At 34.0% G+C, this 20,708-nt stretch overlaps 1 protein-coding gene across 1 annotated transcript; it reads right to left on the bottom strand.

The window, feature by feature from the left end:
• Positions 1-518: 518 nt before the first annotated feature.
• On the bottom strand, positions 519-3,799 carry LOC143234928 (uncharacterized). The gene is made up of 4 exons (XM_076472622.1): positions 3,736-3,799; positions 3,381-3,458; positions 2,474-2,610; positions 519-1,326 (listed from the first exon to the last, which is right to left on the bottom strand). Exons 1-4 carry the CDS (start codon positions 3,797-3,799, stop codon positions 1,069-1,071), a joined length of 537 nt encoding a protein of 178 aa, XP_076328737.1. The 3' UTR covers positions 519-1,068.
• Between the last annotated feature and the right edge of the window lie 16,909 nt (positions 3,800-20,708).

Here is a 20,708-nt window from a genome sequence, read left to right as displayed (position 1 = left end):
AATTTATACCATCGTAATCTGAACCACTTATAGATACCAATGTAAAACTTCAGAGCAAATAGATCTCACTTTCATAAGATTTCTTCAACTTAGCTAAACAGGTAATCTTGTCTATAATGAAAGAGTTTTTTCCACCTTCAAAAACATGTTTAATAACACAGTCCAATAATATCTAATAATTTATATTCCAAAACTACTTTTCAAATATTACAATAAACAACGAAAAATAATTATTTAAGAATCACTTCAAAGAGAAAATTTTTCATCACAGTTTCTTATAAGTTATGTACATAGCCCTTGAATATTTTGGACAAAAGTATTTATAATGATTATTTATAAAGTATAAAAACATTTGTATTTTTTTCCTGTATTAAAAATTTTTGCTATTCAGAATTTAATATTTGCAAGTGTTCTTCAGTCTCAGGTTTGGTTTCTTCATCTTCTTCACACAATCTTTGTTCTTTGTTATCTTCCTCTTCCTCCAAATTGTATGGTTCCATTTCTTTTACACTGCTCAAATCTTCCTCAGTTACTGCTTTACTACCAATCTCCGACTCGTATTCCGTATTACATTCTTTACTATACAAAGCTTGTTTATCACAATCTTCGCTCAATTATTCTCTGGGCTGTATTTTATCTTTATTCAATTTTAAGAATCCTTTCTCAGAGATTTCTGCTAGTTTCTCCTCAGGATGCACAATTTCTTCAAAGGGTTCAACATGTTCTACATCGTTTTCTGTATAATTTTCAACAGAAAATTCCAGTTTGGCTTTTCTTTCAGTCCCAAGATATTCTTATTTTCCTTTCTTTTCATACAAAAGGTATTCCGTGTCTTTGTATCCCTCATCTTCAACTTGCCCGATTTCACCAATGTCTTCACCTTCAAGATCACAGTCCTGATGTTCTTCTGACTCATTTTCCTCATCTCCAGACTCCTTGAGGTTTTCATCTATTACTGTGGTTATGAAGTAAAATTATACTTTGAAACCCTTGCCTCATTCTGATTTATAATATAAAGAAGAATCAATATACAATAAGAAACAGTGGCTGACATATGCTGTGTAAGTATCATTCTATGAAATGTGTTATCACAAAACCTGTTGTTTCTTCACTTTCATCTACGAAGTCTATTGGTCCTTCCGATACTGATGAAGCTACAGACATGTAGCTATTTGGTCGAGATTGAATGTCATTCAAGTTGCTAGGAGAAGGGCACAATCTGTGACAAAGGCAATGACTTTCATGAAGAAAATGAAGCTGCTCTCTTGAAGTATGAAGTTCGTCATGCATTCGCAGTCTTTCTTCTTCCCTCTCTGAGACATACGACTATATGATAGGAAGAGAAATAAGAGGAATGAACTTCAGTATATTAGTTAAATAAAGATAGATTTATCAGAAAATTAGAAAGTAAAATATGGCTTACAATATATAAGTACAAGTACACAAATTCAAAAAAAGAAACAAAAAGCAGAAAATTATAATGTTTTTTTCTGAAACTGTAACTGTTTAAGACTTTTCTTGTCCTTTATATTATTGTGTTCACTTTCTCAATTAACTTAAACAATTTTTGACCAGCTTGTGGTTTCAATTTTACTTCTGGACAAACCTGATCAATACTTTGGGTCCTTAAAATCTATTTTGTGACAGTTTTTTGTTTTTTTTACTGGCTATACAACTACATACAAAAGAAATTAATAAATTGTCTTTTTTATTTATTTTTACAGTGCTTATATTTTCAAAGGAAACTAAAGAGAATTTAATTATATCTGTTGTTTTTTTAAGTTAAAACATTCATTTATTAATTGATACTTAGTCAAATAATAAACATAATTCAATAGAACAAATTCAAATTCTTTTTTGGAAAATGATGAATTCATCTTTTGAAACAGCAGCAATTGTTATAACGAATGATTTCCATTTCTCTTGTTTGTTGAAAAAGTAACACATTAAATAAAATAAAATCTCTTTTCAAATATTATTTGATTTGTTTGGAATTTCGCACAAAGCTACTCGAGGGCTATATGTGCTAGCCGTCCCTAATTTAGCAGTGTAAGACTAGAGGGAAAGCAGCTAGTCATCACCACCCACCGCCAACTCTTGGGCTACTCTTTTACCAACGAATAGTGGGATTGACCGTCACATTATAACGCCCCCACGGCTGGGAGGGCGAGCATGTTTGGCGCGACTCGGGCGCGAACCCACGACCCTCAGATTACGAAGTGTACGCCTTAACACGCTAGGCCATGCCAGGCCCATATTATTTGAAGATTGTTTTAATCAGGTATAAAACATTGTATTCAGTCATAAAACAGGTATCTGGTTATAGGTTAAATACATCCACAACATCTTAAACACACAAAAATGTTTTAAAAAATCGTCTCTACAAACAATACCCATCTTTCTATGCTTTTACTACCATTGTTAAATTGGATGATTTTATGATAAGATAAATTCTATAAAATATACAACTTACCAAGAGTTGAGTCAAATGTCTATTTACAGTGCTAGATATATTTATTAATTTTGGCAAAGGTAAACTAAGTAACAGGCCTGTCTTCCTTGCAACAACTGAAGTTTCTGCATGAGTGTTATTGCTTTCTTCCCCCACAACTGTAAGCAGCAGAATTATTAAATCATGAAATAAGTAATAAACAAGCTACAATATTAAGAGAACATTTAATATTTCCTTACCAATAAGCTTTGAGAACCATGTTAAGCCTTATAAGTGATCTTCATCTGAATGGACTATCAGATTGTGCAAACAGGTAAATACAACATTTAAGTTGGATTATACAATTTGTTTTCTCCTTTTTAATTACGTTCACAATGTTACAGTACAAAATGTTTAAGCCAGCCTGTTTTTGTGTAAAGAGAACTGTAATAATGAAAACAAATACAAGTTATAAATCAACTTTATTTTGGAAACAAAAACAGTTTTATACCAGCATTTTGTAATTCAATAACAAAAACACCCAAACATACATTTTCAAATATATGGGAAAATGATAATCTCAAAGACTCAACAAATGTTATTTTATTGTAAGAGTGGCCTTTGTTATTTTTGCTCAACCATACTAGCAATCTAGTCCATTTGCTGCTTTATTTCATTACAGAGAATCTCATGCTACATTTATCGAACAGCGATCAATCAGAAAACATGCGACTCATATGAAAATAGCTGTTTTTGACAGGAAAAGGATGTGTGAAAAACCGTTTCACAATTAAAGACCTGTATTTCTTAAACTAAAGAAAATACTATATAGTCATATCTTCACAAAATTTCTTTGCTTAACTATTAATGCTGAAATATTCTGACATTAACAAGAGATTCTATTTCATTACAAGCTTCTATCAAGTTGTTTTTCAAAGCTAGTACTCACCTTCTCCACTACAGGCATTAAACATGTCATCTTCAGACACTCTTACGCCTTCATTTAATACTGAAGTAAGTTGATTAGCTGAAATATAGTTACATGCATTACACCTGTAACAACAAATTACTTATCACAGTTTTAACACTGAAATTTATACGAGATATTATTACATCAGCATTAAAGACTCCAGTGCTACTGTAAATGACAACAGAAACAAAAGTACAGAATAATTTTCTTATCAAAACTACTTCAAAAACAAATACTTCCAAAAATCATGGTATGTTTGAAGTTAGTACCAAAATTAGTATCTAACAAGTCATTACAGAAGTTAATATTTTTCAGATGCTTAAAATAAAGTTACCTTGGTAAATGGATGCTAGAACTAGTTCTTTCAAATCTTTTTGACCATCAAGTTCACGTGCCATTTGGAATACACATTAAAAAGAAAAAAAAAAAGATTGTATATATTATACACACATGCATGTGTGCGTGCATGTAAAAATGAAAACAAATATATCACTTGGATAAAATATTTACACAAGTCTTTGATGCTACCAAGACATGTAAACATCTCTTAGTTGTCAAGTGCATACTTGCATATCGAATTTATGTAAAAATAATAGTTCTAACTTTAATTTAATAATTGTAATACAAAAATACTTTTACATTATGACTGTCATTTTGTAACACTTGTGTTGTGAAGTTCACACATACATAAAAGAAAAATCATTTAAACTTTCATTTTTCTGCATTCTTTAAAGCTCCATGATTCATTTTCCTTTGAAACACACACACAGGCATAACAAAAATAGCCTAACACTACATAGCGTAAACAGTATACAAGTAAGAAAATCAGCACTACATAACAATGATGGAGCTATAATTTTCAAAGAGAAAAGTAAAATTAAAATTACTAGTTGGGGTACCCGCACATTGGACAAAAGTTATTTAAATTCACAATTGATGAAAAGGTTATCTTAAGAAATGAAAAGTTGTTTCCTTTATATATAATTTTTAAAAAAACCTAAAATGCCCATACACACAGCAAAACACAAAAAGTGAAACTAAGTTTACATGCAACTCCTCAAGGACCCAACAAACCTTCATGCCAAATTTGGTGAAAATCCATCAAGAGAGGAGAAATAGTGTTTAAAAAAAACCTACAAAAAACACTCATAAAAACCTCAAACTACAAAACCTAAAATTTTTGTGCATTCCCCCCTCCATGGACCTAATGAACCTCCATACCAGTTTTGGTGAAAATCCATCCACACCCTGTGAAGTATTTGCGTGGTCATACAACATACAGTGTTATTACATTTATATAGATGGCGCCAGTACATTAGATCTGCGTGTGAGTTATTCATGACATCATATCTGCACCCTTAGAATGGAGAAAAATAAGGTTTTCCATGATGGGAAACAAAGGCAAAATGAGAAAAATCATGACCACTATTGCAAATCTACATGCACAGAGGATAAAACATTTCATAAAGTTATGGGTTATACATCACGTAATAAAGCTTTTCCAGCATCATATAAGCAAGAATCCCATTATAGTATGCTACTTTTGTAATTTGGTAGCAAAGGATAACAGTTTTAATTGTTTCACTTTATTTTTTTTTTACGAGTAAAAATTTGTTATGGACTTACTCTAAAACACTGTTGTTTTTTGTTTATACACTTACATAGAGACAAAGACAAATGTTAAAGATTTCAAAATACATCAAAAGAGCATATTCAAAATAAACTACCACCACATATTGCACATATTCTCCATAAAACTATTAAATCCAGATTAATGTAGCATAAACCCCAGCAAATCAGCATTAACATTATAAAATCAAACTTTAAACAAATAAACTCGGGTTCGCGCCCGAGTCGCGCCAAACATGCTCGCTCTCCCAGCCGTGGGGGCGTTATAATGTGACGGTCAATCCCACTATTCGTTGGTAAAAGAGTAGCCCAAGAGTTGGCGGTGGGTGGTGATGACTAGCTGCTTTCCCTCTAGTCTTACACTGCTAAATTAGGGGCGGCTAGCACAGATAGCCCTCGAGTAGCTTTGTGCGAAATTCCAAAAAACAAACAAACATCCATGTTCATGGAAAAAAGTGCATCGATTCTGTAGTTGCACAATTGAATTCAAGAATTATTGAATGCATATTTATATGGCAAACATCTCTAATACACATTAGTTTTATGTTTTAAGACAAAAAACACACTAGTATCATAAGCTACATTTTCAGGTAAATGTACTTTTACTGACAATGTAAGCTTACCTTGACCAAATAGAAATACTATTACAACTGTCACTGCAGAAACTAAACCACAACACTGCAGCATGGCTTTTAATAAACCAGATGACGAAAGTTGTCCGTTACGTAGAACGACTGACTATGAAATCAGAAAGCTTTTCCGTGGTAACTGCTTTGGTACAAGCTAAAACAGTGTCCTCTCCTGGGAGCTATTGAAACTGTTATACTACTTTGGAAAATGACAATTTTTTTTTGAATAAGCCTAGCCAAAACAAATCAGCTAACGGATATTTCGAAAATAGTAGAACTTTTCTTTTGTTCTCATCATTCTTAAAGTGTTTCGGTTTTGCTGTACAGAATGTTTTTAACAGTATACGTATATCATAATTTAATCAAATACGTGCATTTAATGAGGTATTGCTTGTTTTTTGAATTTCGTGCAAAGCCACTCGAGGGCTATCTGCGCTAGCCGTCCCAAATTTAGCAGTGTAAGACTAGAAGTAAGGCAACTAGTCATCACCACCCACCGCCAGCTTTTGGGCTAATCTTTACCAACGAATAATAAGATTGACCGTCACATAATAACGCCCACACGGCTGAAAGGGCGAGCATGTTTGGCGCGACGAGTATGCAAATTCGCGACCCTCAGATTACGAGTCACACGCCTTAACACGCTTGGCCATGCCAGGGGGGCAACAGATAAGAAAGAGAATTTGTGAATGAAGAAGAGAGAGATAAGATATATACATTCAAATGATATATGTGGTCTTAGTAAATTAGATGAATAAAAAGAAAATAAAGGTCTCAGTATTATTATATGATAAATCAGCAAATACGCAAATGGGAATAAGAAGATGTAAATCACTGCAGCATGTGCACAACACGTTTTATGAGAATATGGATCTAAAATCATTAAAAGTTCAGGTATTTACGAAGGTCTATGTTAAAATTTGATATAATATCTAAACAGATCTTCTCGAGCGCGTTCTTAAAACATATTGTTTCACATACACTGCTGGCCAAAATATTAAGGCCAATGAACATAAAGAAAAAATATGCATTTTGCGTTATTAGACTCAACCTTGCTGGTTATGCTGCATGTGGGTGTAATTGATTGTTTTGAGATAACCATGCACTCTGTTTTCTTTGCACTTAACTGCAATCCTTTTTCCTCACTCTCGTCTACTGTTGTTGTGAGGAGAGTCTGTAGATTTCGTTCGGAGTCCGCAATGAGGACTGTGTCATCAGCGTAGCGCAAGTTGTTGATATTGCATCCGCCTACTTTGACTCCCTAATGTTCATTGATGTTTCGTAAGATTATTTCACTGTATAAGTTAAAAAGATCTGGTGAAAATACACATCCCTGCCTCACCCCTCTTTGAATTGGTCTATATTCACTCAATTCATTTTCAATTTTGATAGCTGCCATTTGCTGCCAGTAAAGGTTTCTAAGGATTCTTAGATCTTTAGCATCGATGTTCAGGTCTGACAACATGTCGAATAGGTCACCATGTCTCACTTTGTCAAAGGCTTTAGAATAATCGATAAAACATAGATATAAATCCTTTTGTACTTCCAGTGATCTTTCCATGAGCATGTTTAGAGCGAAAATTGCATTTCTAGTGCCTTTATCGGCTATAAATCCAAACTGAGTATCAGAAATCTCTGGTCTTATCTTATTCCTCATTCTAGACGTGAGCACTTTTAAAAGAACCTTGGTAAGATGACTCATTAGACTAATTATCCTGTGCTGTTCACAGTCAGTTGTTCCGGGCTTTTTCGGCAATGCAATAAAGACTGACTTTTTAAAGTCTTCCGGTATTTCACCCGTGTCATAAATATTGTTCAGTAGTTTTGTAACTTCCTGGATTCCCACTTCTTTTAGGGCTAATAAAAGTTCAATGGGTATGTCGTCTGGACCAGCTGCTTTGCCTTTATGTATCTTCTTCATTGCATGTTCCACTTCATCAGGCATAATTGGAAGGCCTTCTGTGTCTATTCCTATGTGTGGGGTTGGGCCTCTGTTGTCATTGTATAGTTCCCCAATGTATTCTGACCATCTGTTAAGTATATCTTTTTTATCCATCAAGATTTCTCCATTCTTAGACTTTAAGCATCCTGTTTTTGCTGATGGAGTCTTTCCTGTCATTTCACTAATTTTTTTATGCATATATTTGCTGTCTTTTACCTTGTTATTTTCAGTCTCTGTACATTGGGTGTTAATCCATTCTTCCTTGGCAACATTCCATTTTTTTCTTCACAAGTCTATTTATTTTTTGGTATTTTTCCTTATTAGGTTTGGCTTTCCTTCTCTCTTCCATTAGATTAAGGATTTCTAGAGTAATCCATTTTTTGTTTACTCTTTTTCTGGTAGTAGGAATATGTTCTTTAGCAGCTTCGTGGATGCTTTCCTTCATTTTTTGCCATTTTTTTTCAGCAGTATTCAAACTGTCAAGGATATCAAATTTATTCGTCACACATACGGTGTATTTCTTCTTCAGCTCTTTATCTTCTTCTAGAAGGTTCTTTAACTTTTTCAATAAAACTTCAATAAAATGAAGTCCATATTCACAAACAGGAACATAACAAATGTCGCTAAAATTAACACCTTGAAATCATATGTATGGTCTGTTCTCTTATATGGCTGCGAGAGCTGGACACTGAACAAAGATACAGAGAAGAGATTAGAAGCTGCTGAAAGGTGGTTCCTCAGAAAGATGCTAAAAATATCATGGACTGAAAGAAAAACAAATGTGGAAGTCATGGAACTGGCAGGATACAAAAGGTCCCTCATGAAAACTATAAGAAAGAGACAAATGGAATTTCTAGGACACATCTGCAGGAAGAATGGGATAGAGAAACAGATGCTATGTGGAAAAATAGAAGGGAGGAAAAGCAGAGGGTGTCAAAAAACTAAATATATCGACAGCCTCAATAACTATGTCACCAAGAACTCAATGAGCAACATCGAGTTGATAAGGAGGATTGACAACAGAGAAGTCTGGCATGCCATGGTCGTCGATGTCTGCCGCAGATTTGACACATGAAGAAGAAAAAGACTCAACCACTTATTTGAGTAGAGCTTCATTGCGAATAACTTCAAACATTCGCTTTAGTGTGATCGATATAAGCGTTTGCAGAAGACTGGCTGGATTGTTATTCCAAGTGGTGAAGATGGCTTCACAAAGATCATGCACTGTTTGGAAATGACGTCCATTTTTATAGACTTCCATTGCCATCCACCCACAAACATTTTCAATGGGGTTCAGTTCGGGCAAACACGTTGGATGGTCCAAAAGAATCACGTTATTCCCCATGAAAAAGTCCTTTGCTTGCAGGCATTGTGGATTGCAGCGTTGTTCTGCTGAAAGATCCAGTCATTTACACACTAGCGCACTTCAGTCATAAAGGATGCCCTCTCTTACATGCCAATGTAGCCAGCTACTGTTTGACGCCCCTGTATAGAAAAAGCAGCTAGTCATCACCACCCACCGCCAAATCTTGGGCTACTCTTTTACCAACGAATAGTTGGATTGACTGTCACATTATAACGCCCCACAGCTGAAAGGGCGAGCAAGTTTGGTGCGAGTGGGATTCGAATCCGCGAATTACAAGTCGAACGCCTTAACACGCTTGGCCATGCCGGGCCTCGTATGAAATGAACAACATAGGAATTGTCTTTAGAAATAAGTTAAATTAGTTTTTGATTTTTCATTACTCTATGACTCATATTTGTAAACTTATAAATATGTATTTCATACATACACCATGAATATTGAATATATTGTAATTTCCAATGTAGTATTATGTTGGTGTTAAGTGCATGCTTCAGATTTTCTTTACAGCTTTATCCAACCACCTGTAATGCTGATGTAAAAGGAGAATTCTTAAAATCAAATGAAGAACTTTGTTCCTTAAATGAAGTTATCTCCTTTTCCAAAGAATGCTTCTTCAAACCAAACGATACAGATATTCCGGTTTCATTAATGTCACTTCCTCTTGTTCCACACGTAAGTTAACAACTGTTGTTGAAGACTATTTTTGTAATTAAATGTTCTTATTGTTGTTTCTGTAGATGAAATTTTCACATGATCTGCTAAGCGTGACTTAAGTGCTAGGACCCTCTTGAAAGTGTAGGGAACAATATCAGCAGTATCAAATGACAAATTGATTCAGTTACAGATAAAGAATGATTAATCAGTTAAACAGCTTGTTAGTTAGTTTTGTGAACATTGGTTTATGTTTCGTCGAAGAAAACGAATTCGAGAAAATTCCGTACATAAAAAAGAAGTTAAAAAATAAGTGAAATATTTGTATTAGCGTCTACTATAAAATTAGGGTTAACAAGGAATATTAGTTAAACTGACTTCTGAAACGCAATCTCCGAGAAATAAAATGTTTTATTATTAAGTGAACTGGAATTTGCATTTTATGACGAATAATCGAAAAAAAAAACAACCATTAAACAATGAGTTGACAATTTAAATATACAATTCTAATTATTTGAGACAAGTAAATATTAGAGTCATTTGTATCATTAACCTTTCTTTTAAATTTACTTCATATTGAAATGCTTTATGTTTCAACTTGTTTTCAATAATTCATTTCACGTGTTCTGTATTCTTTTGTCAAGATTTGTTTTATAATATATAAATAAATGATGCTGAAATAAGAAAACATGCGGTAATGATAAAAACTAAGAGCACATTAACATTCTGGGGAAATATTGTTTTTAAAATAAGGTTCGCCTGGAACTTATGTCTTAGGTAACTGTCAAATCTATTCAATAAAATATCGATATCATTTTCACTTTAATTTTCAAAGCTTATAAAATGTAGTAGATGATTTGGAAAATTCAATGAGTGTAATTTATTAAAAAATTTAAGTTAATAGTCTGTTTTTCGTTTCTTATTTGTTGCTAAAGGTACAAGAATTGTGTAATGACGAAAACCATAACGAACTGGCCATTAGAAAGCAAAATTTTTACTGCAATGGAAGAAGTGTGTGGAGTATACTTAATGAACACCCTGATTTCTCACACAATAAGTAAGTTTCTTGGTGAACGAATTATATAAGTTTTTATAGTTCATTCTATTGACTGTTTTAAAACACACTGACAATTTTATATTGCTTTACGTGTAATGAAGTGAGCGCCACCTAGATAACGTGAAAGGTGCTCGATATCAACTCAAAGAAATCTGTGATGCTTTACTGGGACTATCGGCAAGTTGTAAAGGTGAAGTCGTGTAATATTATTTGTTTAGTATCTATTAAGATGGTATGATATTTTAAGGACTGTAAATAATATCATTAAGCTAAGGTTAGAGTGATAACATGCATTTGCACAGCACTGTCAAGAGCAATAAATATATTTATTCAATGGATTGGTAAATACAGATAAACAGGCTTTCAGTTAACACTTTCAACTGCCAACAATATGGAGGAAACTTTAGATACTGAAAAAAAAAAAAAAACAAAATCGATAGCGAATAAAGAAAAATGTTTACTTGTAAAATTGAGGGTAAATACACTACTGGCTCTAAAGAAGCATTCAAGATCCATTACGTTAATGTTATCGTTGATACAAATTGTGCAAATATTGAAAGCCGATTTGAGCATCTTAAATAACATGCAAATATTTTCTATAACATTTCGAAACCTCGCACTTTTAAAGAAAAAGAACTTTTTTATTGTTGTAGTTTGTTTGTAATTTGAGCCACTGGGAGCGCAGCATTGTAAGGCTCTCAAAACTCAGCTTTATGTGACATCAACGATTTAGAGATACACGAGGAACCTGAAGTGTTTATTATACCTACTAACATTAATATAAATTTTGTGTTAATATTTATCATAGAGAATGAGAAACCCATCCAAATGTATATGTAGAACCTCAAATATTACTGATGCTTTCAGTTATTGTTGTTTGGGAGGAAAGACATTTTTCTCGACTTAAACTTGTTAAAACTTACTTCCGTTTACATAAAAATAAAAAGGTAAATAACTAATTGGAGAAATGTAAATACATTTTATATGAGTTGGGTTAAAAATTTCTATAAATCTCATCTAGTGATGTACACAATGTATATTTTTCATTCCATAACTATTCTTTATCTATTTCAAGTGTTACTATACGAGTTGCATAAATTGTTTTGAAAAATAAATAAGTTGCATAAAGAATACCTGAAAATAACTAAGAATAACTATAAATTACACTTGTTTTCAGTTTTTCTTAAAATGCTCGTCACATCTAGTTACATTTGGTATTTCAAAATATAGCGCCACTCAGCTTTCATGACCATAATCGCTGTATAAGAAATCAAGGAAATCCTGCAGACTTTAAATCCGACCCTGTTTATGTTAGCTATCTTTTGTAACAGTAGTTCCTGGGGTGTGATCTTCTTTTCCAAGCTTACAAAAAGGTGTTCACAATATAACAATTGTTGTAGTAACAAATGACTTATATAAATATTGTTCTAATCAGTCGTATGAGCCCTAGATTGAACGAAACTGATAATGAGCATAATGTATGGACTATTATTTCAAAACTCTCATATAATTATTTTATAATTCTTAAGAAACTAGATAAACAATACAATGTTAGAACATATAATAGGCGTAATAATAATCTTGTCTCGGCATGGCCAAGTGTGTAGGGGCGCTGGACTCGCAATCTGAGGGTCACGGGTTCGAATTCCCATCTCATCAAACATTTTCACCCTTTCAGCCATGGGGGCGATATTATATGACGGTCAATTCTACTATTGGTAAAATAGTACTCCAAAAGTTGGCTGTGGATGGTGATAACTAGCTGCCTTACCTCTAGTCTTACAGTGCTAAATTAAGGACGGCTAGCACAGATAGTCCTCGTGTAGCTATGCGCGAAATTAAATTACAGCAAACCAACAATGTTTCATGACAAGTATAATTTGTTAGAATCACGGGTCTCTCGCTGGTACAGCAGCAAGTCTATGAATTTACAACCCTAGAATCAGGGATCCGATTTCCCTCCGTGGACTCAGAAGATATCCCAATGTGGCTTTGCTTTAAAACAACAACATGCATATCATGGTTCGTTAGCTTGCCCGCTATAACAGTTGTAATAACGACAAGATTTACAGTAACCAAAACTGTATTTTAATGATTACAAGGTTTCAATCAGGAAAAAGTTACGTTCAGAAATGTTGAATTGTTGAACACTTAAATTGAAGTGTCTGGTCAGTTATTGGTCAGTAACCCTTTCTTTCTTTGTGAACCTGACGATGACCGAAGAAGGTCGAAACGTTGTTTGCTCCTCTATTAGTGCCTTCTCTACTCATTCCAGCTGTTTTTAAATATATAAATTGAACTGTGTTTTCGAATATCACTTTTAGATGATGATGATGAGCCGACACAATGCGACTAAACATTGTAATCATTGTAACTTGCTATTTATTGTAAAAGTTAGTGTTATAGCAGTTTTAAATTAATCATTAAGTTCCTTACTAAACATTTAATCTATGAAAGACCCCCATAAAAAACACACACATACAGTAATATTAGAACTACTTTCGTTCTAAACAGATATTTTCACTTTGTTTTTACAAGGAACTTTGGGTGAAATAAGTGATTTAAAACAAAGTAAAAATGTCTGTTTAGAACGAAAGTAATTTTAACATTATTGTGCGTGATAACCATTTCTATAGTTGTATATAACAACATTTATGACTAAAGAATGATAGAATCCATTTTAGATTAGTTATTTATTATTGTATCATGTATTATTGGTAAAACAGTACTCCAAAAGTTGGCTGTGGGTGGTGATAACTAGCTGCCTTACCTCTAGTCTTACAAAGGTGCTCGATATCAACTCAAAGAGATCTGTGATGCTTTACTGGGACTACGTACGTGACTTGTACTTTCATTAACTAGATGTTATATTCCACACTAACTTCTCCGAAACCTGACATTTGCTTCGTGCAATTATTTTGCTTTTTTCTTCAGTAACCTTCCAAGTGGATACACTCTTATAGAAGTGCCCAGTCCACATTTTACCTTTCGCCGGGCTAAAGAAACAGATGATTACGTGATTTTAGTGGACAGTTCTTGGAATGTACAGGTAAATACAACTTTACCTAGATATTCATGTTAAAATCACACATAAAAGAAAAACATTTTAGATAACACATACCTTATATATATTTCTTCTGACAATTATTATAGTTCAGCATAATCATGTCAGGAGCGCTCCTCTTTTCTTTGATAACATTCTGACAATTATTAGGTTAAAAATTTTTAAACCTTTAACCTAAAGATACAACTCACATTTAAAGTTAGATACAATAATCAAAGAATTTTTACTGATTCACCAGACACATCAGAAACCCTAGGTATAGGATGTTTGTCTTTCTTTAGTACACAGTTGGAGAAGAGAAAACTAAACAACTTGTCAAGAGAATTATTCTAGAATTTCTTCCTGACAACGCCACAGCAAGCCTGTTCTTTTATTCTAAACAACTAAGAAAACTGGTAGAGAATAAAACGCTGAACGAGTTTGCCAATAGAGAAAGCTTGATAGAAACCTTTGAAACAGAATTCAGCTCTACCAACGCAGAAGACAGTCAAACTCTCGGGAAAACATTATTTACAATTACCCAGGTAAGAGCACCAGAATGAGATTTTGCCATCTTCAACTAACATAAGGAATAAATCACGAGTGTTAAAAAAAACCTAACAGAAAGGAAAGTATATATCTATATACTGATAGGAAATCTAATGAATCTGGTAATATTAGTTAGTGAAATAAAAGCGCGAGTAAATCGGAAAAAGCAGCAGTTATTTGAAATTATTATAGTTAATTCATATAATTAATACACTTTTATGTAGCAGTTCATTTAAATTGAAAACTACATTACATTTTTACCAATTAAAGATTTCAAACCAAACCGACTCTTAAAAGAAGTCTTTTCTGTGTTTAACTGTTTATTAAGATATTTGTTAAACCACACTCTGTGGTATTCTGAATGTAAAACTTAAGATGACATAAAACTGGTAAATTTCAAAAAAGTAGTTATCCACTAAGAATATTTTGCAAAAAGTGTTTACGTAAAACTTAACTTACGAAATGAAAATATTTTCTTACAAAACAACACGAAGAATGAATGGTATTTGATATAGTTTAATGCAGATAAATGTTGGTTGATATTTATTGTCCAACCAGCTTCTCTGTTTCTAGAAAAGAAAACTTCAGGAAGATTATGAATATAATTTCACTTTGCTTGAAATTATAACACGTCAGGGTCACGTCACAAGACTTGTTTCGTCATCAAAAACAAAAATGTTTACACTGTTTTCATATATATTCATGACGTCAACAACAATGTAATCCCAAAAAGATTACCAATAGATAAAAACATTAATCTGACAACCTCATAAGCCATAGATAGTGTGACCCGGCATGGCCAGGTAGTAAGACATTGACTCGCAATCTGAGGGTCGCGGGTTCGAATGCCCGTAACTTACAAGAATTTTCAAGAACTTTCTAGAATGTTGTAAAACTTTAAAAAATTTTCAAGAACTTTCTAGAATGTTGTAGAACTTACAAGAATTTTCAAGAACCTTTTAGAATTTTTATAACTTTTCATAGTAATATATATGCAAGGGCTCACCACTCGCCACTTCAGTTTAGTACTAGCTGCCTAAGTGAACACGTAAACCTATCTGATTGTATTAGAGATGGCATCAAGAAGCTGCAAGCATTCTTCAGACGCATTCTGCTGTGTATGTGGCTAATTTATGGAATACAACAGCGTCAACACCTTGCTGGAAGCCTTGAAGTATGGTGAATATGGCCGAGAGGTTAACGGAAACTTCAAAATGGTGGCATTCCTGATGTGTCTAATGGAGGCTTTACCAAGTTTCCCTGTTATCTTTGCCTTTGGGACAGTAGGGACACCGCAGCGCACTACAATAGAGAGCCACAACGAACCGAGTTTTCTGTGGGGCGGCACAATGTCAAGTGTGAGCCACTAGTAGACCTCCAGAAGGTGTTCTTCCCACCATTGCACATAAATTGGGTCTTATGAAACAATTTATCACAGCTTTTGATAAGGAGTCTGCAGCCTTCAAGTAAATCTTGATTCATATGTTGTTTCATTCAGATCTTACGTAAATGAAAATGTACAAATTTGCCCGTTTTTACACAGAAAATAGGTTAATTTCTAAATTTCATTATCTGGGTCACAAAAGCAAAGTTTGAAGAAAATAATGACCATTTTCTGTACTTTACAACATAAGCAATTAAGAAATAACACATATTATCCAGGAACAAAATTTGTGTTACATAGTGTTATAGTTCTACGTCAAATCAGGTTCCCTGCTGGGGATTTACTACGCTAAAATCAGGGGTTCGATTTCCCTCGGTGAATTACACTTTATTCTAATTTGTCTATCCTAAAGAGCTATTATACCTTATACCAATTCACCTGTTCTCAACACCGAATATATTTTATTCTAATTTACTTATCTTAAAGACCTACTGTACTGTAATTATTCCAATTTACGTATATTAAAATTTACTATATTTTATTCTAAATTACTTACCCTGAAGACTTACTGTACTTTATTCTAAGTTCTTTTCTTAAAGATCTACTATACTAATTCACCTAATTTTCAGGTCACCTTTGTTAACTTGAAGATGACCTAGGAAGGTCGAAACGTTATTCTCTGATTTATTAGTAAGTGTTAACACCCATACCAGCTGTTCTGTTTGTTTGTTTTTTTAATTTCGCGCAAAGCTACACGAGGGTTATGTTTGCTAACAGTCCCTAATGTAGCAGTGTAAGATTGGAGGAAAAGCAGCTAGTCATCACCACCCACCGCCAAATCTTGGGCTACTTTTTTACCAACGAATAGTGGGATTGACCGTCATTTCATAACGCTCCCACGGCTGAAAGGACGAGCATGTTTGGTGTGACGGGGATTCGAACCCGCAACCCTCGGATTACGAGTCGAGTGCCTTAACCACCTGGTCATGCCGAGCCCAACCGTTCTGAGATACATTTTCGATCTTGTCTTTCTTCAAATGAATTTGGGTTTACACATTCTCGGAAGACCTTTCTCGGTCTGGTAATTTCCATAATAATTTCTTGTTTCTTTCTTCTCAATTTTCTTTTAAATTCTTATCTTTATTCTAATTTTCTTTTTAGTGAATTTTTTCCACTGTTTTCAACGAATTTTAGAACCTTCTCCGAATACTACGTTATGTTACTTGAAAGTTCATTCTTGATTAGATTTTACCAACTTAAACTCACTCCTTTTGAACTTCACTAATTTTATTACTCTAACATTTCTTTATATTCCCTATTTTCTGTTATTATTAAGAACAGTGCTGCACAATGAGCTATCCGTGATTTGCCAACCACGAATATCGAAACCCAGTTTCTAGCAGTGTAAGCCCCAAGACTACCACTGGGGGTGTTTCAATTTTTTGTTACGTGCTTTTGGAGGTATTCGGTAAAATTTATAATGAAAATTTTGAACTGAAAGACCAGAGAACAGGCAGCTAGACAACAACACTCACTGTAAAAGCTTGAACTGTTCTTCTCTTATTGAATAGTAGAATTTTAACATCAGTCTTATGGCTATATATTAATTGCCTTAAGCTGCGTAGTGTCTCTTAACCCCGAACCCTCGGATTCATTTTCAGGGCACACTAACCACTAGATTATCTATGTCTGTATTTGTATAAATCACTATCAAACCATACTTAGAGTAATACTGATTTATTAATGATTATTCAAATATGTAAGTGCTAGCTGAGATCACTGATCAGTTCATGCTGAATCAGGGTCATATCATCAGTCGCTATAGTGTTTTAATTGTGTAGGTTTTAATAAGCTCATTAACGTGTAAAAGTGATTTTGTTTTTGGAAATGAATATTAAAATGTGGCGTATGGTAATGAGTAGTGATTTAAAAGTAGAATTCATCATACTTTGAATATAAGTGCCCTTACATTATTGAGCTATTTTATTAAATGAATAGAACACGACTCACAACAAATAAACAGTTGCGGTATTCAGCACATGGAAGGGTGATGGTTGAAGTTTCTTCTACTAGTTTAGATGAATATATATGAAAGACATTACTCTAAGATGAAGGTACCAGCTGTGGCAATAGTCTGCCCGAAAACCATCGAATATGTGCATGTATAATGCCTTGTAAATCCGTAGGCTTACCGCTGTACCATCGGGGGACGTGCAAATAGATCATATTTCTATTTAAAAATTTATATAAAAGTTCACACCTTCGTGTTATTTTAAAAACACGAATCTCAGTTTTGGTGCTTTTAAAACGTTGCCCCAGTGACTCAGTGGTGAGCTTGGAAGATTATAATGCTAAATTTTAATGTTTGATCCCTGAGATAACGATAGTTTGTTTTATAACTCTGTGCTTAAACTGAGAACAAACTGTTCTTTGATGTTTTTATAGACATATAAATACAATTTTCTTAACCACCTGAATACTAGTCAGGCATAGCTAGGTGGTTAGGGCGCTCGACTTGTAATATGAGGTTCTCGGGTTCGAATACCCGTCACACCAAACATGATCAGCCTTCAACCGTGAGGGCGTTAAAATGTGACGGTCAGTCCTAGTAGTCGTTGCTAAAAGAATTAGCCCAAGAGTTGGCGGTGAGTGGTGATGACCATCTACCTTTCTTCTATTCTTACAATGCTAAATTAGAAATGGCTAGCGCAAATGTCCCTTCTGTATCTTTGCGCAGAATTCAAATCAAACATAAACAGTAGAGAAATATTTACGATTGGAATTCCGATAACCTTTTCTCGATGATTTGAATCCAAATTTAAATAATCAACTAGTTGTTGCAAGTTATAACAAACCTACTCACTCAAGACTCTATGTAAACTTCAATAGTTTTGTTACAATACCTTAAAATATCATTAACAGCGAGAGCACCCAGTGGTTTCTAATCATTATGTGTGAGTAATGTAGTTTGATTACCACATTTAATTGTTCTATCCTCATTACCAGGTTTATATCTTTAGTTCTAATCTATTTCAGTAGCTTGCTTTGATAAGAACTTAATATTAATTGTTCATATTTTACGGCGAAATATACTGATAATAGAAAGTGTACCCAGCCGATGGATTATTGCATTCTAATAAATGTATGTTTAAGTATTTATTATGTATTTCTTTATTATCATAAATCAGTACTTCCGGCCCGGCATGGCTCAGCGTGTTAAGGCGTGCGACTCGTAATCTGAGGGTCGCGGGTTCGCATCCGGTCGCGCCAAACATGCTCGCCCTTTCAGCCGTGGGGGCGTTATAATGTGACGGTCAATCCCACTATTCGTTGGTAAAAAAGTAGCCCAAGAGTTGCCGGCGGGTGGTGATTACTAGTTGCCTTCCCTCTAGTCTTACACTACTAAATTAGGGACGGCTAGCACAGATAGCCCTCGAGTAGCTTTGTGCGAAATTCAAAAACAAACAAATATCAGTACTTCCACACACTTTCAGATATAGAATTGGCTTTATTAATTTATGAGATACGTCAGTTTCGATCTACATAAAGAATCTTACTTTTCATCAGACCAAATTAATGTTTATTCAAGGGAGCCTTCCAAGATTAACTAGTAAATTAGGGACGGCTAGCGCATATAGTCTTCGTGTAGCTTTACACAAAATTCAAACCAAACCAAAATCTCGGTCGAGACAGCAGATTGGCTTTATTATAAAACTGACATAACAGTGCTATCCTAGTGTGTTATAATTATTTTGTTGTTTTTAATATAAATTTGCACGAAGTAGTTTTCCTTCGTTAACAATTAATCTTAATTAGCTGAGATCTGGATACACCTCAACTAAAGATTCGATGGGATCTACATAAATAAAATGTATACTATTCAGGAGAATTTTTTTCACTTTTCTCCAGTTAGTGAGCTTCTTTCATGCTTTTCAGTTTAAAACACCTAAACTGTATTTAGAAGCAGTATCAAATTAACTTTTTCTATATATTTATTTCATAAACTTTTTTTCTCTCTTTCTTTCTAGCCGTTTTTTGAAGAAGTTTCAGTAAAGCAAATCGGTGATGGTATTGAAGTAGTTAATATATACGTGGATATTCCTGGTGAAATAAACTTTGTGTTTAGTGGTCCAAGTGTTGCAGATCCTGGTATAAACTTTCTTATCAAAAGTCCTAGCTCTGCCGTCTCCAACTTAAAAAGTGAAAGCAACAACAAAGTAGATGATGGATTCATTACAATAACATTCAGGGTAAGTGATTGTTTGTATTAAGTTTCTTTCTATTTATATGCAAAAACGGCTCGTTTAGGTTGAAAAAATATTTTACATAGAAGAGCGAACAACGTTTCGACCTTCTTCGATGAACCTGACGATGACCGAAGAAGGTCGAAACGTTGTTCGCTCTTCTATGTAAAATATTTTCTCAACCCAAACGAGCCGTTTTTGCATATAAATTTCTCAACAAGTGGGTTTCTCGACATCACTGATTAAGTTTCTTTCTGTGCGTTGCCTAATATTTTGTTTGTTTTGGAATTTCGCACAAAGCTACTCGAGGGCTATCTGTGCTAGCCGTCCCTAATTTAGCAGTGTAAGACTAGAGGGAAGGCAGCTAGTCATCACCACCCACCGCCAACTCTTGGGCTACTCTTTTACCAACGAATAGTGGGATTGACCGTCACATTATACACCCTCACGGCTGGGAGGGCGAGCATGTTTAGCGCGACGCGGCGCGAACCCGCGACTTACGCGCTCGGCCATGCCAGGCCTTGCGTTGCCTAATAAAACGTTTGAAAATAGAGTATTCGAATTATTAATATAACAAATTTAGAACAGAATTTATCGCTCACTATTTCGTAAAGATCGAGATAACCGACTGTAATGATAAGGTGTAGATTTTTTGATAAACGAAATCTAGTATATTATTTTTAACAATACTGTATTATTTGTTTCCTAGTAAAATATTTCTTATAATTTGAAAATTATGGACTTGAAATAATTACTTTAAGAGCTTCCAGGAGCAAATGTTAAAAATTTTAATTACATTTGCTGCAATCTATT

This window comes from Tachypleus tridentatus, chromosome 12 (genome assembly GCF_004210375.1).
Source record: "Tachypleus tridentatus isolate NWPU-2018 chromosome 12, ASM421037v1, whole genome shotgun sequence".
Classification (NCBI taxonomy): domain Eukaryota; kingdom Metazoa; phylum Arthropoda; class Merostomata; order Xiphosura; family Limulidae; genus Tachypleus; species Tachypleus tridentatus.
The sequence above is the reverse complement of the archived record's forward strand: the minus strand, read 5'-3'. Positions and strand labels throughout refer to the sequence as shown.